Below are 14,390 nucleotides of genomic sequence, written 5' to 3'. Positions count from 1 at the left end.
GATTTATATTTGCCGTGACTGCCTCTGTAGAGAGGTCTAAGCCACCTGGGCCTGTGCTAAAAGCTGAATATGTAAACTTTTCATTTATCCAATCAGATAAAATACAAGTTGCAACGATCTGTATTCAAAAACAATAAGAGTGATGCCATTCGATGTGCAAGGCCTCAGGAGTTGCCAGATCCCTATCGATACATGCACTCGATAGTTCCGCGTTCGTGTCGATTACTCGTGTTTTGGGCCGCTAATGCCATCGCTGGCGCAGACCGTTTTCACGAAAATATTTTATTTTGCGAAGGAAAAGTAACGCGAAACTAGCGCAATTAGGTGTCATAAAAGTGGTTTAACGACGGCGACAGGTGCAAGAGACTGATAACCGCGATAGCAGATAGTGCAGATATCGTTTAAATTGGGCAAAAAGCATCCGCTTCCCCGGCCATCACACATACACAGACGGCGAAAAGACGCTGCGCAAGTGTGTGTGTAATCGACTTGCGTGGTGCCGGGTTACATATATTTATATTAAATTTTTTATTGAATTTTGTGCCTCGCAATAAACAAATGTGCCTAGCCTAAAAACTGGGGCCACAAATTGGCGGCAGTGCATCCGAAATTCCCGCAGGAGACTAAGTAATCCCATACAAAATGATGTTCACGGTAAGCCAAACGAAACCGAAACAGCCCCCCGCAAAACCAATCGATAAATGGTTTTCCTCACCATCACATTCATTTTTTTTCTTGGCACATCCTGCAAAATATCCCTTTTTTTCCCCCAAAAAACAAATAGGGCACCAACCAGCAGCAGGACACCCGGTTCAGCGATAAGGAGAAGAAGCTGATGAAGCAAATGAAGTTTGGCGACTGCTTGAACAAAAGGGTGGACATGTCCAAGGTAAAACTGGACGTACTGCGTCCCTGGATCAGCAAGAAGATTACCGACATCCTGCACATCGAGGATGACGTCGTCGTGGAGTTTGTATACAATCAGCTGGAGGAGGAGAAGTATCCGTGCCCGAAGAAAATGCAAATTAATATGACGGGTTTCCTAAATGGCAGAAATGCCCGCCAGTTTATGGGTGAACTTTGGGCCCTGCTCTTGTCCGCTCAGGAGAGTGATTCGGGGATTCCGGCGGAGTTCATCCAGCAGAAGAAGGACGAGATACTCAAGCGGGAGGAGGAGCAGCGGCAGCGGGACAGATCGAGATCCCGGTCTCGTTCCCGCTCCCAGCGCGCCAGTTCTAGGCGAGACCGGCAGCGTGACCGCTCCAAATCCAAGTCGAGATCAAGATCCCGCTCGGTGAAACCGACCAACAACAACGGTTCGGTGCCCAGTGCCGCTCGAGAAGCGGCCGCCAATGCTGCGGCTCGAATCCGGAAGCGTGGCTCCTCCTCTGCCGCACGACCCGCCTCCCGGGAGCGCCGCTCCAGCCGTCGGCCACGTTCGCGTTCTCCTCAGCGTTCCCGCTCCCGAGCCTCCGGCAAGAAGGCGGGCTCGGTGGAGCCCGCACCCGCCAAGACTGTCAACGGCCGCCACTCAACGGACAAGTCGCCTGCCCCGGCGGCGACCAAGGGCAAGTCGCGTTCGCGGTCTCGATCCCGCTCTCCGCGCAGTCGCTCCCGTTCGGGAAGCCCCAAGAGGTCGCGTTCCCGCAGCTCCTCGCGTCGCAGCCGCCGACGAGGACGTTCCAGCAGCATCTCCCTGTCACCAGAGCGCAATCAGGATCATTTCGAGCATCGGCGCAACAAGAACAGTGTTCAGAACAAACGGCAGTACCGCAACAATCGTGGAGATTCGGCCAGTTCCATGGAGCGCGGTAATGATCGGGGCAGACAGTTTGGTGGCGGAGGAGGGGGTCGCCGCGGTGGCAGGCGCTTCTCGCCAAGAGGACGCAGCCCCATGCGGCAGGATAATGGCGGAGGCGGCGGAAATCGCTTCCAGCGATCCAATTCACGACGCCGTTCAAGATCTCGGCGACTTTCCCGCTCCCCCATGCGGTATTCCCGATCCCCAAGACGGTAAGTGGCTTCTTACCCTTATTTACTCTCTGTTAAACTAAGGCTTTCTTGCTCCTTCTTTGTGTTCAGCTTCAACAATCGTCGCCGCTCGCCCATGATGAACTTCAGAGGTGGAGGTCGCGGTGGTCGTGGCGGCGGTCATCGCCAGATGTGGCAGCATCGCGGTGGATCGCCCAACTTCCGCGGTGGCGGGCGTATTCACTGGCAGGCCAGGCATAGTCCTGGCGGCGGAGGACGCGGTGGTGGCGGTGTCATGGGACGCTTCGACAGACGCCAGTCGCCGCAGCAGAATCGTTATAATCGCGATCATCGCCAGTCGCCCATGCAGCAGGGCCAGCCGTTCCGTAAGCAATTCTCGCCGCATCCGGGTCCGGGGCGTCGCTTCTCGTCGCCGCAGCAGCGTCGAAATTCGCGAGATCGCCGTCCCAACTCGAGGGAGAGGCGCAGTTCGCCCGGTGGCGGTCACATGAATCGGTGGGACAACCCGCCACCTGTCAGGAATCGACGTTCGTCATCTGGTAGCTCGGCGGAGCCGGCAGGTGGGCGCCAGCAGCGACAGCGCAGCTCTAGTCCGGCAGAGAAGCGTGGACGCAGCCGCAGTCGCAGCCAGAGTCGCCAGAGAAGCCGCAGTCGCTCTAGTTCGCGGCGCAGTCGCAAGCGGGAGAGTCCAGTTGGTGAGTGACAAACAACTAGGGCACCCCTAAAACTGGTCATAAAACATGTTTATCTTCTTTTTTCTTCAGCACGCTCCTCGGTTGAGTTCACTGGCCCGGCATTAAACACTATCGATCTCTGCCGCGAGGAGCAGCAGCGCAAAGCCAAGCCAGAAACCATCATTGTGCTGGACGAGGCTCCCCCAGTCGCGCGCAGTGGGTTCGCCAGTCTGTCCCGCACGCCCTCTCCGTTCCTTAAGCCCCACGAGCGGCTCGCAGCCAAGGCGGCGGCTACGGCGGCACCAAAGAAATCCCGCGACCAGAGCCAGAGCAGCAGCTCGGATAGCAGTGCGGACAGTGATGACAGCGAGGAACCGCCGCGGCGCAAGAAGCAGCAAGCCAGTGAGGAGAAGTCCAAGGGCAAATCCAAGGAGAAGGCGCGACGCAGCTCGGAGAGCTCATCCAGCAGCGAACAGAGCGACGACGAGGACAACTCCAGCGGGGATGAGCGTCTCAAGAAGAAGCTGAAATTGCAGAAGGAGAAAGAGAAAGAGGCGGCGGCCCTCAAGGAGAAGGAGAAGGAGCGGGAAAAGGAGAAGGACAAGCGGCGCTCGGACAAGAAGACCAAGCGAGGGGCAACCTCCAGCGGCGATGAGGAGTCCACGAGCAGCCGCAAGCGTAGTCACAAGAAGACGCGTCGGGACGAGGGCGGAGAGGTCGGCAACGGAAACAGCGACTCCGAGGACGAGCATTTGCCCAAAAAGAAACGCAAGAAGGCCAAGAAGGCGGCAGACTCCAGCGATAGCGATTCCGAGGCCTCCTCCAAGCGCAAGAAGCATAAGAAACACAAGAAGCACAGCAAGAAGAGCAAGAAGCATAAGAAGCACAAGCGGAAGAGCACTACCGGCAAATCGCGGGGGGATAGCAGCTCCCAGGGCAGCAGTGACGAGGAGGAGCAACCATCTTCTGGAGCAGCTGCCAAGCGAAATGGAAACACAGGCAAAATGCCGCTACTGCTGCCGGGTTCTTCCGGCCCGGGCGTCATCAATGAGGACCTCGAGAAGCAGCTAAGGGAACGAGCCCTTAAATCCATGAAGAAGCTGGACTGAACGACAGACTATGTGCGAGAATGATTGCCCCAACCAAATCCACTCCCAGCATACTGACCCTCACTCATCTACCCATTGTGAATCGCTCGCCCTCACAGACAGACGTACGTAGCCATTAAAATAGAAATATACATTTAAACCAACTAAACATTCATTAACTGCATACATTGTATTTCTTAAAATGTATTTCACATAACGATAAGTTCTTTCGCCTAAACAAAAACAGTAGCGACTAAATTAGCGAGCCAACATTAAGCAAATGAATACAGTTTGTATTATGTACAAAAACAAATATGAAAAACTGAATTAACCATTATAACTATTTAGCCATCAGTGGTTTTAAATACATAATTTCCCGTATAAAAACATAATACACAAAACAAAGCGAGGACACATAAACAAACGTAAATCCGTTTGGCAAATTGTATTGTTGCCGCAGTTTAATTTATAAGTAGGTTTTACAGAATGTAATTAATAATGCCTAAAGCGCGAATTGTGTGTTTGAGGGGCATTAACTAAATGAGAAAATAAACACAATTGTAAAATTACCAAAAAAATATAACTGATATTTTTAAAACTCGATAGAAAATGTGTTTTGTCTCGATTATTGGCGCGCAATGCAGACGCGCGAAAACTAGTATTTTTTGGTGTGACCAAAAGCTAGTTCACACAATTTACAGTATTTTAATGGAGATATAATGGAGGCTATTTCCTCCGAGTGTTATACCTTTGAGACTTTGTCCATGACTACATTCTCAAATTTTACATATTAAAAATTGCATCTAAAATAAAAACAGGAAAATAAAAGATAACTTTATCAAAAAAATAAAATTAGTTATTATGTATAGAAGAAATTTAATTTTAGTGAACAAAAGTAGCTAACAGCATATCATTAAAGTGCCATTCAAAATGGTTGAGTTAGTTTTAAATAATTCAATCAAATCAGTCTTGAAAATATTTTGTAACCAATAAATCAATAAAAATGTTAAACTTTTTAGATATAGAAACTTCTATTTGAAGTAAATATAAACCTTAATTGTCGTGGGGTTTTTTGATTTGTGTAAGTTCCCATTAATATATACAACTTGTGCTCAAATAAATAAAAAGACTATACATATGTTAAGTCACATTTTGTTAATAAGTTACCAACATAAGTAGCTTTGTTTATTTCAGCGTTTCTTGTTTTATAATTTTTAATTACAGCTGACGGAGACTCAGAGATGCAACACCCGGCAGAATAGCCCTTATGTTTCTCGTCCCTGGCAAAAAGTAACCCTGCGTCTCTGGGAAATTTGTCTGGCTCCTGGTCACACTGCGCTCAAATATCTTCCTTTTCCTGTTGTATTGCCCGACGGACGGTACGTGTAATTTTTCATCATATAAAATTAAGGCCATCGGCGATTGTTATTGTGGGATGGCGATGGAAATGGATAGCCGACGAGTCGAAAAAAGCATCAGTGGCATTATTTGGAGCCCAAACATTGGGGATTTCCTGTTAATTGATGCGGCTTTTTGCGGTGGCGCCTGAATGTTTACACAAAACTAAAAGTATTATTATTCCATTTGCAGTGATCGCCCGTACAATATAGTGAATCAAACATGGTGAGTATTTCGCATGCAAAGATATTCCAGCGGAATAAGTTCAATCACTGGATGTTTGGCATTTCTGCTGGCCAATATCTCGTGATTTGTTGGAATATGAAGAATACAACTAAAACCTAATAATTTTGCAGGCGCGTGGCCCCAAGAAGCATTTGAAGCGCTTAGCCGCTCCCAAGGCATGGATGTTGGACAAGCTGGGAGGAGCCTTCGCCCCTCGTCCCTCGACCGGCCCACACAAGCTGCGCGAGTCGCTGCCCCTGCTGATCTTCTTGAGAAACCGCTTGAAGTACGCCCTCAACGGCGCCGAGGTTACCAAGATCGTCATGCAGCGATTGGTGAAGGTCGACGGAAAGGTCCGCACCGACCCCACCTACCCCGCTGGCTTCATGGGTGAGTTCTCAATGGGACTTCTCAAGATCTGTCTTATACTTATGGAACTTTCACCCCTTTTTAGATGTCATCACCCTCGAGAAGACCGGTGAGTTCTTCCGTCTGGTCTACGACGTGAAGGGACGCTTCACCATCCACCGCATCTCCGCCGAGGAGGCCAAGGTGAGTTATCAATACCTTCAAGAAGAGTATAGCCCAGTGGTTCCGGTTTGCACTTCCAGAATTAGTTAGATTTATAACTTTATTTACAACTAATTAGATTTCAAATGAGATCATAAAGTTAGTTAAGAATTCGTACCATTTTTTTAATTAAAAAGATCAAAATAGATTAAACCTCGTTAAAATATGTTAATAGGTTTTATTTGAAAGTCATATAAACTCAAAAGGGCTTTGTCGAAGACCGATTTGCGTTTCTAATAGTGCGTCAGTTGGTTCAAAACGAAGCCCATAGCAATTTTTGATACGACGGTCTCTGATTTGATACAACACAGTCAATTCAGTAACTTTTACGTGCAATTACAAACGTGCCAAAGTGAATCTATAAGGATAGTGTCTTTCAGTTTCAATACTCTAAAATAGTTTAAATGAAAAATTGTTTCAACAATTTAGAATAATAAATTATGTTAAAACTATTAAGGAATAGTGAAAACCGGAAAACTACTGTCAAGTTCGCATTTTGCCATGTGTTAATTGGATTAGATTAAACCTCGATAAAATATGTTAATATGATTTATTTGGAAGTCATATAAACCCAAAAGGGCTTTGTCGAAGACCGATTTGCGTTTCTAATAGTGCGTCAATTGGTTCAAAACGAAGCCCATAGCAATTTTTGTTACGACGGTCACTGATCCTGGTATTTCACAGCCACTTCAGTAACTTTTACGTGCAATTACAAATTAAAAAGTGTCAAAAAACTGAGTGTGACTAACATTTCCTATTCTATTTTGCAGTACAAGCTGTGCAAGGTCAAGAAGAACCAGCTGGGCGCCAAGGGAGTTCCATTCCTGGTCACACACGACGGCCGCACCATCCGCTACCCGGATCCCCTGATCCACGCCAACGACACCGTGCAGGTGGATATTGCCAGTGGCAAGATCACCGACTACATCAAGTTCGATTCCGGTAAGAAGACTACCTATCCGAACAAAACACCCTTTGGCTGTTTCGAAGACCACAATACGTATTTCAAAGTTGCGCGGTTCAAATACAAAAAAGCCAATAGCATTTTTTGTCACGACGGTCACTGATTCGGCATCCCACAGACGTTTCAGTAACTTTTACGTGCAATGACACTTGCCTACAATATTCCAATAGATTTGTTTCCAACTAACGAAATTTTTTTGATCCTCAGGCAACCTCTGCATGATCACCGGAGGCAGGAATTTGGGACGTGTCGGCACTGTTGTCAACCGCGAGCGTCACCCCGGATCCTTCGACATTGTGCACATTAAGGACTCCCAGGGCCATGTGTTCGCCACCCGTTTGACCAACGTGTTCATCATTGGCAAGGGTAACAAGCCTTACATCTCCCTGCCCAAGGGCAAGGGTGTCAAGCTGAGCATCTCGGAGGAGCGCGACAAGCGTCTGGCCGCCAAGACCCACTAAGATCCAGGAGTTTAAGGATTTTTACCTTTTAGCATAACACTCTGTACGTTAAGCTACGGAATTACAAAGCCAAGAACGTAACGAATTTGTTTTCTTTTCGATAAGGCACTGGGACAAACATTTAGAAGGTAATATTTGTGTTGAGAAAGAGTTCAATGTTTACTTCAGTTAACTTTGTGTAGAATTGCTTAAAGAAATAATTACAATAATATCGACGGAAAAATAGTTCAGTTGAAGATTGTGCGATTTTCAGTTTGTGTTTTTGTGCAGGACCTTTAATTCTGAATCCATGTGAATAATTTTGTTATGTAAGGTGGAGTTTTAGTATCTATCTAATCAAATGATAAATAAATTCAAAACATTTAGTTTAAATCAATCAGACAAAATTGTTTACAGCCGCCATGAGGTTTTCATTTGTGATCATCCCCAGAATGTCAACGTTAAATAGTTAAGATTAAACCATTTTTCTAGAAAAAACCTTTTTTAAAACTTGTATTTATAACAAAAAGAATTTTTGAGATATTTATAGATTTTGTGAACTTTGAAATGGTATTTTGGGTCGTTCTCAAAGTTTAAAGGTTAATACTTTAAAATTTCTTGGTTTTTGCTATAAGATTTCTTAAAAACTTATATTTATTTTACACCCAAACAAAAACTACAATTTTATAAAAATTAATTCACACAAGGGCTGAACTTAACCCTTTTGTGGTGGGCTGTGGCTAAAGTTGGCGCCAAATAATTCGATATCATCATCGATAAGTGATAGTATTGATGCTTTAAGCAAACTTTAAAAAATCGACTTAACCGATGGCCTCATCAAAGTTCTCCCATCTCTAGCTGCTGCTGCTGCAGAATTATCATTGTATTTTGTGTGGTGAAAGGCTTTGTGCGCTGACATTGTCCACGGAAAAGAACTCGCTTTGAAGTAAGTACCAGGTAATCCCGGTTTCAGGTAGAAGCCCTATAAGAACCCCCAACCCCATACGCAAATCATATGCGAAGAAGAAAGCACATAAATGTTGCCCCACCAACACACCGATACGGTAACACACCAACGCACCGACAGTCACGCACACAGGCAAACATCATATGTTGATAACAACAACAGTGAATCATTTGTAGGGATTTGTCTGTTTGCTCGGGAAGTGGTATTAAATGTCGGCCCATTTTTCAAGACCCGTGCTTTGAACCCAGATTTCACAAAGATATGCACTTACAGACATGTCCCAGGCCTTGAACAATCCAGCAGGAGGAGGAGGAGGAGGCGGTGGCCCGCATCGGGATTATGGAGCCATGGCGGATGTCACGCCCGAAGTGAGTTTCGCAGCCGCAGGAGGATCCTCCGGGTTCAGTCCCACGGAATTCATGTCGCTCAGCGAGGACATTGGCCACAACATCACTGCGGTCCACAGCAGCACCAAGCAGCTGGAGAAGCAGCTTAAACTGATAGGGACACCAAAGGAGCTGCCAAATATGCGGGAGAAAGTGCACTCGATAAACACCAAGAGCAATGCCCGGGTGCAGACCACCAGCCAGGATTTGCAGAGGCTACAGGCAGTAGTGCGGCACGGGGATCGCCAGCAAAAGCTGCAGCTGGAGAATCTCACAAGGGAGTTCCATGGCGTGATCGAAAAATACTCCAGTCTGCAGCGCCGCATTTCGTCGGCAATGCGACAGACCCTTCAGCAGGCCCAACAATTCGCCGACCAGGATGGGGAGCCCAACGCCCGCGCCGAGTTGCTCCAACAGCAGCGTTTGGAGCAGGCACATCTCCAGCAGGAGCATGACATTCTCGACGAGCGACGGCGGCAGGTGGAGCAGATCGAGTCGGACATCATCGATGTCAACCAGATCATGACCCGGCTAAGTGGACTGGTTCATGATCAGGGCCAGCAGATGGGTAAGTTGACCTCAAATACAAATTGAAGCCAAGAAACCACAAATTGTCAAACCGCAAACCGTAATTAATGTTCTCACTTTACCATATTGGCGATCAATAGGAATCTATAAAAGTTTTTGATAAATTTTAGTTGTTTCGAACTAATTTTAAAAAATATTAGACTTGCATTTAAAACTGCATATACGATTTAAAATGATTTCTCTATCTCTTAAAGTTGTGGATTCGGTGGCCTAAAAAACCCTTAGTCATTTAAAAATACGTGCATATGGAGCATTCACAGAATTCTCATTATTTATTTGTTTAGTAATAAACTCAACTGCGGTTGAGGAAATTAACAGATAATATGTTCACATCATCAAGTTTCCCTTTGCTTACCCACGGGACCTTTTTTGAAATATAATAGTCTTAATTGTATATTTCATTTGAACAGGCTGTTGTCCATGCCCTTATCATATCATTCAATTTCATTTCTGTTTACTTCTGTTGAACTTATTTGAACTCCAATCAAAATATTCCGCTTTATAATTACTTCGTTTCTTTCAAATATAAGGCGACATTGATAAACACACAATATTTGCAAAGAAATATATGCTTAATATTTAATTCCACCATTTGCAAATACTTATAAATTTTCTAAACAATTCTCTATTTTTCGGCAGACTTCATCGAGAACAGTATTGAGCAGACGGCCGCCAACGTGGAGGATGGCACCTCGCAGCTGCAAAAGGCGGCCAGAAGTCGCCAGAGCTACCGGCGCAAGATCTTGATACTCCTGGTGATCGCTGTGATAATAGGTTTAATCGTGACTGGCGTTATCGTTGCCAAACTGAACAGTTAATTGTTTTATTTGTATTCCCACTTTCAAACACACGCAAGCATACACACACAACCACACATGCATAGATTTTTGTAAAACGATTTTTATAAGAAACAAAATATTCGATCGTTGAAAACTCTGTTTAATCACCAAGTGAGCAAAGACAACAAGAATGTAGGGGAAAATCTGAAAAAAAAACAAACAAATACCATATTTATAAATATATATACACATACGTAAATAAGGATACTGAATCCCACTTAACTTGCATAAAAACAATATTCAGCGCTTTTAAATGTTAATGATTTCTTGTTAAAACGATTATCGCAAACAATTTAAGTTTTGCATTGAATGTGAAATTTTTGTGTTTAGTTTAAAGCAAGCGAAAAGGGGATTTCTGAAATTGATTTCAGGAATTCCTAAAATATATGTTAAATAATTCAAGTTACAAAATAAGTGAGCCAGCAATCGAAAATAAAGATAAACCGAACAAACCACTATATTTTTTGAATAGGGCGCCAAGTAACAAAATAAAAAAGGTTGGCAGCTCGCTTTAAGCGATAGCGTAGTAATCGATAGGGACTATCGGTATAAGGTCACTCTGAATCAAAACCAAAACAACGTGCTGCGGATTAATATTTTGTTTTTTTGTTAAATATAAATAAATTTAAAGATGCCCCAAGGAAAATTCAAGACAGCAAAGCTCCCTGCAGCTATACAGAAACAGAAGAAACAAAAACAGGCTGCATTCACCCGCCGTTCTAGTGAGTATCAACAAGTTGTCCTGTCTATCCATAACTAAGTTTTGCCTTGTATTTGATAGATGCCCCAATTCAGGCGAAAAAGGCGAAGTTTAATGAGACCCAGAAGATCAAGTCGGTTATCTCCAAGTCGGTCAACAAAAGCGTGGAGAGCGAACTGCGATCCCGCGCACACGAAGGATACATCCAGTTGAGCAAGGCGCAGGAGGCGGTGGCCAAGCACCACGCCTCCCAGGCGAAGGCTGCTGCAGCGGCCAGTACTGCCAAATCCACAGAATAGCCTAGTTTTAGCCGTTAATAACATGTTAAAAACCAAATGACCTGCATATAGTAATTCCCAATTAAACTAATTCAAACAAGAAGACAGTCTTAATGTCTACATATGTCTCATAAAAGTTTCCCAGGATATTAAATCACCGAAGGCCACAAAATGCACAGGATAGCCTAGACTTTATCTTAAATACTTTATTGATAACCGAGTGACCTGCGTGCAGTAAAACCTATTTAAACTGCATACCAATATATTGGTATTGCAATACTGCCTTTTCGGATGAAACCAGGAAATGTAGCCACATCATAGGGTTAGTTTTTCAAAAATACAATTGTAAACAGAAAACTATTAAAGAGTGGAAATCGAAAATCTTAGTTTGATCTAAATCTTGCGATTTTGATATATAATATTTTTTGAATAAGAATCGGAAGCAAAACAATGTTCTCTTGTGTGCCTTAACAACACTTCTTAAAATTTATATTCCTGTTTAAAAGGATCATTAAAACAGACAAATTGCCTGCATTCTTGATATAAAAACTTTATATGTTATATCATTTAACCTTACCAGATGTTTCGATTCTTATAGACTTGATTCCCTAAAATTCTAAACAATTTCGAATGAATTAATTTATTTAGTCAGAAATAAGGTGTATACCCCTGTTCCCAATTCATTTATTTTTTCAAAGTTTTTGTATAGTACAGTGTGCAATTCATTTAGTATGAAATATTCCCAGGGATTATATTATATTTTTAATATTTAAAAAAATAGTTTCGTCCCTTTTTTATACCTTAATACCAAACCTTGTAAGAAAAGTTAAAATGCACTTGAAAATTCTGTGAAAATTGTGAAAAATGTGTAATGTCATTAAGTTTTCTTGTTGTATGCTTCAAATTTGTCCTTGCGTTGTCTCAAGGGCTTGTTGAACAAGAAGTGCTAACTTTGACGTTTGCCCAATTTATGACCGGACCTTTAGTCGCGCTCTTGGAATAAGTTTTGCCTTCATGTTCCTACTTATCACAATCAGTTTGTTTAATTATAAAAATAGTTGGCCAACAAAGTTTGTTCCGCTGACATTTATTGGACGATTCGCTGCGGCTCCTTTTGCCCGAAATTCCGTAATTCCGCTCCTTTAACGACAGTTATTCATGGAAAACTTTTTCGGCATTGGCAGCTTTGACGAAGTGAAAAGGAAAAAGTGCAACTAACAATTTCTATTTAATTTTCGCAACGTTTCGTTTCGTTTGCTATGCAAATTCTGCCCGCTTTTGATGCGCTTTTAATTAGCCAGCATCCCGCACTCACATGCAGCCGGAAAAATCCACAGTCAATTGCTTGTTTTTTTGGTTTTTTTTTGTTTTTCATATCAAACACTTTGATTCCGCGCTTTTCAATCGCATGCAAATAAGCCCCAACCCCTGAGGAACATGTGACAGGTGCGCTCGTTAGTCGTTTTTTGATCGTTTTGCGTTTTTAGTTTAGCACCAGAATTGAAGTGCTCCCAGCATGCAAATGAATTTTTGCACTCAACCTGCAATTGGGAGGTCGAGCTTTTCGGATATGCAGTTTTAACACTGAAAGGAAGCAGTTGATAACAGGCTTTTCGAAGTTTTTGACACCTATCCCAGCACCCTTTCCAATTTTGGGTAGTGTTTCTGGCATGAAGGTTGTCTTAAAGAAAAAGGTTTAATATTGTTAAAAGTATGGAACAGGTTGAGGTTTCTGATTTGGAATGTTGGTAAATATTATGATTAAAATTTGTGTTTTTTTACAAACACTTAAAACGGTTTCAAAAAGTATGCAATAATATAATTCATTTCAAAATTACAACAAAATTTAAAATTGCATAAAAGTATACTATGTATTTCCGTTTCCAAGATTAAATGAATTTTCTTTTTCTTTGCTCAGCAAAAACAAAAATACAAATCATAAAACTATTAAAAAAAAAAAACAAGCATTATATGATTAGCAAGTAAAAATAAAACAAATATTTTAAATGGGTAATATTTTGCACAAATGGATGCTAAATGAGATCTAAACACGAACTTTCAAGATTCTTAGAGTATCCTTTATGCTAACATGTCTCCCTAAAAATAGCCATCCACTTGTTAGGGGCTTTTAGCCTGACGTTTCACTTAGTTAACAGTCAATCTTTTCGCACTCTCCAATTAGAGAACAAATTGGTAATAGCAGAGAGACACTTGAAAATTTATACCAATCGAAAAGCTTTTACAAACGCAACCATTTTTACTTTAAGCCTGCGCTGGAATCTGTGTTTCCCACATCAAAGTGATTGTTTTTTGCACCCCCGTTGGAATTTCTTTTATGGCTTATTTAATTGAGCATTGCATTTTGACCGCATTTGGCAGGAATTGATTGATTTGCCTCTGCACTCATCCATCCCACATATTATTTCCCTTGCCCACGAGACTTAACTCAGTCCATTTAATTAAAAAATATATTTCGAACAAAAGGAGCGGACACCTTTCACGCACTCCCGCACTCACAAAGGATAAAAGGCAGTGTCCAGAGCGGAAATCACACGGCCCAACATCCTTTTTTGCATTTTCCATCATTTAAATGATGCGTTTCTGTTTGCCTTTGCGTTTGCATTTGCCGGCTGCCTTCAACTGGTCGGCGACCTATTTGAATAGCGACGTGTGTCCCACTGTCGGACATTCCAGGTAGCTGCTGCATGAACCTGCATCGATATACTCAAAAAAATATTTTTTTTAAGTTCTAAGAAATTTGTCACAGGGAAAGAAATGTTGAAGTAAAATTTCCTTACGACACCTGGGTTAAAAAATATTTTTTAATGTTTTATTCCAATTTACCTATAAACATAAAGTTCTTATGTATTTAAAAATATATTGACTGTAGTAAAATATTGTCATATATCTTCCAGGAATTATAAGGGTTTTTTTTAATTTTTTCAATACAGAAAATATGTTTTTCCAAGCTCCCATGAATTTTTGTTGTCTTAACATAATTTGTTTTTAAGTTTTGAAAAATTAATATTAAAGTATGCATTTACAGAAACAGTAGACTTAAATAAGTTTGCCTGTACATAATTGTGGATTTGTATTAAAGGTCGGTTTTACCCCAGCCTTGAAATTAATTTTGTTTAATTTATTAGAAAGTTAGTAATTAAATTAAAAGTGATGTAGTTATTAAATTTAGACATCAGAAAAGATCGATTTTTGAATTTTGGTAAAGTATTGTTTGAAGTAAAGTATTGTTGAAATTATAAATTATTTGATAAATTGTAAAT

General features: G+C 42.4%; 4 protein-coding genes and 3 non-coding genes across 8 annotated transcripts; all 7 read left to right on the top strand.

Moving 5' to 3' along the window:
• The first annotated feature begins 223 nt into the window (after positions 1-223).
• On the top strand, positions 224-4,323 carry LOC108052337 (serine/arginine repetitive matrix protein 1). The gene is made up of 4 exons (XM_017134717.2): positions 224-654; positions 785-2,013; positions 2,083-2,687; positions 2,757-4,323. Exons 1-4 carry the CDS (start codon positions 643-645, stop codon positions 3,773-3,775), a joined length of 2,865 nt encoding a protein of 954 aa, XP_016990206.1. The 5' UTR covers positions 224-642; the 3' UTR covers positions 3,776-4,323.
• A 724-nt stretch (positions 4,324-5,047) lies between these two features.
• LOC108052338 (40S ribosomal protein S4) lies at positions 5,048-7,453 on the top strand. Its single transcript, XM_017134718.2, has 6 exons — positions 5,048-5,133; positions 5,345-5,377; positions 5,509-5,767; positions 5,832-5,929; positions 6,718-6,889; positions 7,119-7,453. Exons 2-6 carry the CDS (start codon positions 5,375-5,377, stop codon positions 7,370-7,372), a joined length of 786 nt encoding a protein of 261 aa, XP_016990207.1. The 5' UTR covers positions 5,048-5,133; positions 5,345-5,374; the 3' UTR covers positions 7,373-7,453.
• LOC123037457 lies at positions 6,149-6,291 on the top strand. Its single transcript, XR_006417502.1, has one exon. It is a non-coding gene; the product is annotated as a small nucleolar RNA psi28S-3327 (small nucleolar RNA).
• Positions 6,521-6,664, top strand: LOC123037456. The gene has a single exon (XR_006417501.1). It is a non-coding gene; the product is annotated as a small nucleolar RNA psi28S-3327 (small nucleolar RNA).
• On the top strand, positions 6,920-7,062 carry LOC123037458. The gene has a single exon (XR_006417503.1). It is a non-coding gene; the product is annotated as a small nucleolar RNA psi28S-3327 (small nucleolar RNA).
• Positions 7,454-8,166: 713 nt separating the features above from the next.
• On the top strand, positions 8,167-10,586 carry LOC108052332 (syntaxin-12). 2 transcript variants are annotated; one of them, XM_044457817.1, is made up of 3 exons: positions 8,167-8,297; positions 8,592-9,272; positions 9,932-10,586. In XM_044457817.1, the coding sequence occupies exons 2-3, from the start codon at positions 8,594-8,596 to the stop codon at positions 10,108-10,110; spliced, it is 858 nt and encodes a 285-aa protein (XP_044313752.1). In that variant the 5' UTR covers positions 8,167-8,297; positions 8,592-8,593; the 3' UTR covers positions 10,111-10,586. The 2 variants fall into 2 exon arrangements, with proteins under 2 accessions (XP_044313752.1, XP_044313753.1); XM_044457818.1 differs by having other exon boundaries at positions 8,205-8,308.
• A 104-nt stretch (positions 10,587-10,690) lies between these two features.
• On the top strand, positions 10,691-11,212 carry LOC108053023. Its single transcript, XM_017135593.2, has 2 exons — positions 10,691-10,853; positions 10,913-11,212. The coding sequence occupies exons 1-2, from the start codon at positions 10,763-10,765 to the stop codon at positions 11,128-11,130; spliced, it is 309 nt and encodes a 102-aa protein (XP_016991082.1). The 5' UTR covers positions 10,691-10,762; the 3' UTR covers positions 11,131-11,212.
• The last annotated feature ends 3,178 nt before the right edge of the window (positions 11,213-14,390 follow it).

Source organism: Drosophila rhopaloa, unplaced genomic scaffold (assembly GCF_018152115.1).
Source record: "Drosophila rhopaloa isolate 14029-0021.01 unplaced genomic scaffold, ASM1815211v1 contig_163, whole genome shotgun sequence".
Lineage (NCBI taxonomy): Eukaryota > Metazoa > Arthropoda > Insecta > Diptera > Drosophilidae > Drosophila > Drosophila rhopaloa.
The sequence above is the reverse complement of the archived record's forward strand: the minus strand, read 5'-3'. Positions and strand labels throughout refer to the sequence as shown.

Coding starts and splice junctions, on each gene's coding strand:
- LOC108052337 (XM_017134717.2), top strand. Junction 2,014..2,082: donor TATTCCCGATCCCCAAGACG/GTAAGTGGCTTC, acceptor CTTTGTGTTCAG/CTTCAACAATCGTCGCCGCT. Junction 2,688..2,756: donor CAAGCGGGAGAGTCCAGTTG/GTGAGTGACAAA, acceptor TTTTTTCTTCAG/CACGCTCCTCGGTTGAGTTC.
- LOC108052338 (XM_017134718.2), top strand. Junction 5,930..6,717: donor TCTCCGCCGAGGAGGCCAAG/GTGAGTTATCAA, acceptor TCTATTTTGCAG/TACAAGCTGTGCAAGGTCAA. Junction 6,890..7,118: donor CTACATCAAGTTCGATTCCG/GTAAGAAGACTA, acceptor TTTGATCCTCAG/GCAACCTCTGCATGATCACC.
- LOC108052332 (XM_044457817.1), top strand. CDS start 8,594: ATGTCCCAGGCCTTGAACAATCCAGCAGGAGGAGGAGGAGGAGGCGGT. Junction 9,273..9,931: donor TGATCAGGGCCAGCAGATGG/GTAAGTTGACCT, acceptor ATTTTTCGGCAG/ACTTCATCGAGAACAGTATT.
- LOC108053023 (XM_017135593.2), top strand. CDS start 10,763: ATGCCCCAAGGAAAATTCAAGACAGCAAAGCTCCCTGCAGCTATACAG. Junction 10,854..10,912: donor TGCATTCACCCGCCGTTCTA/GTGAGTATCAAC, acceptor TGTATTTGATAG/ATGCCCCAATTCAGGCGAAA.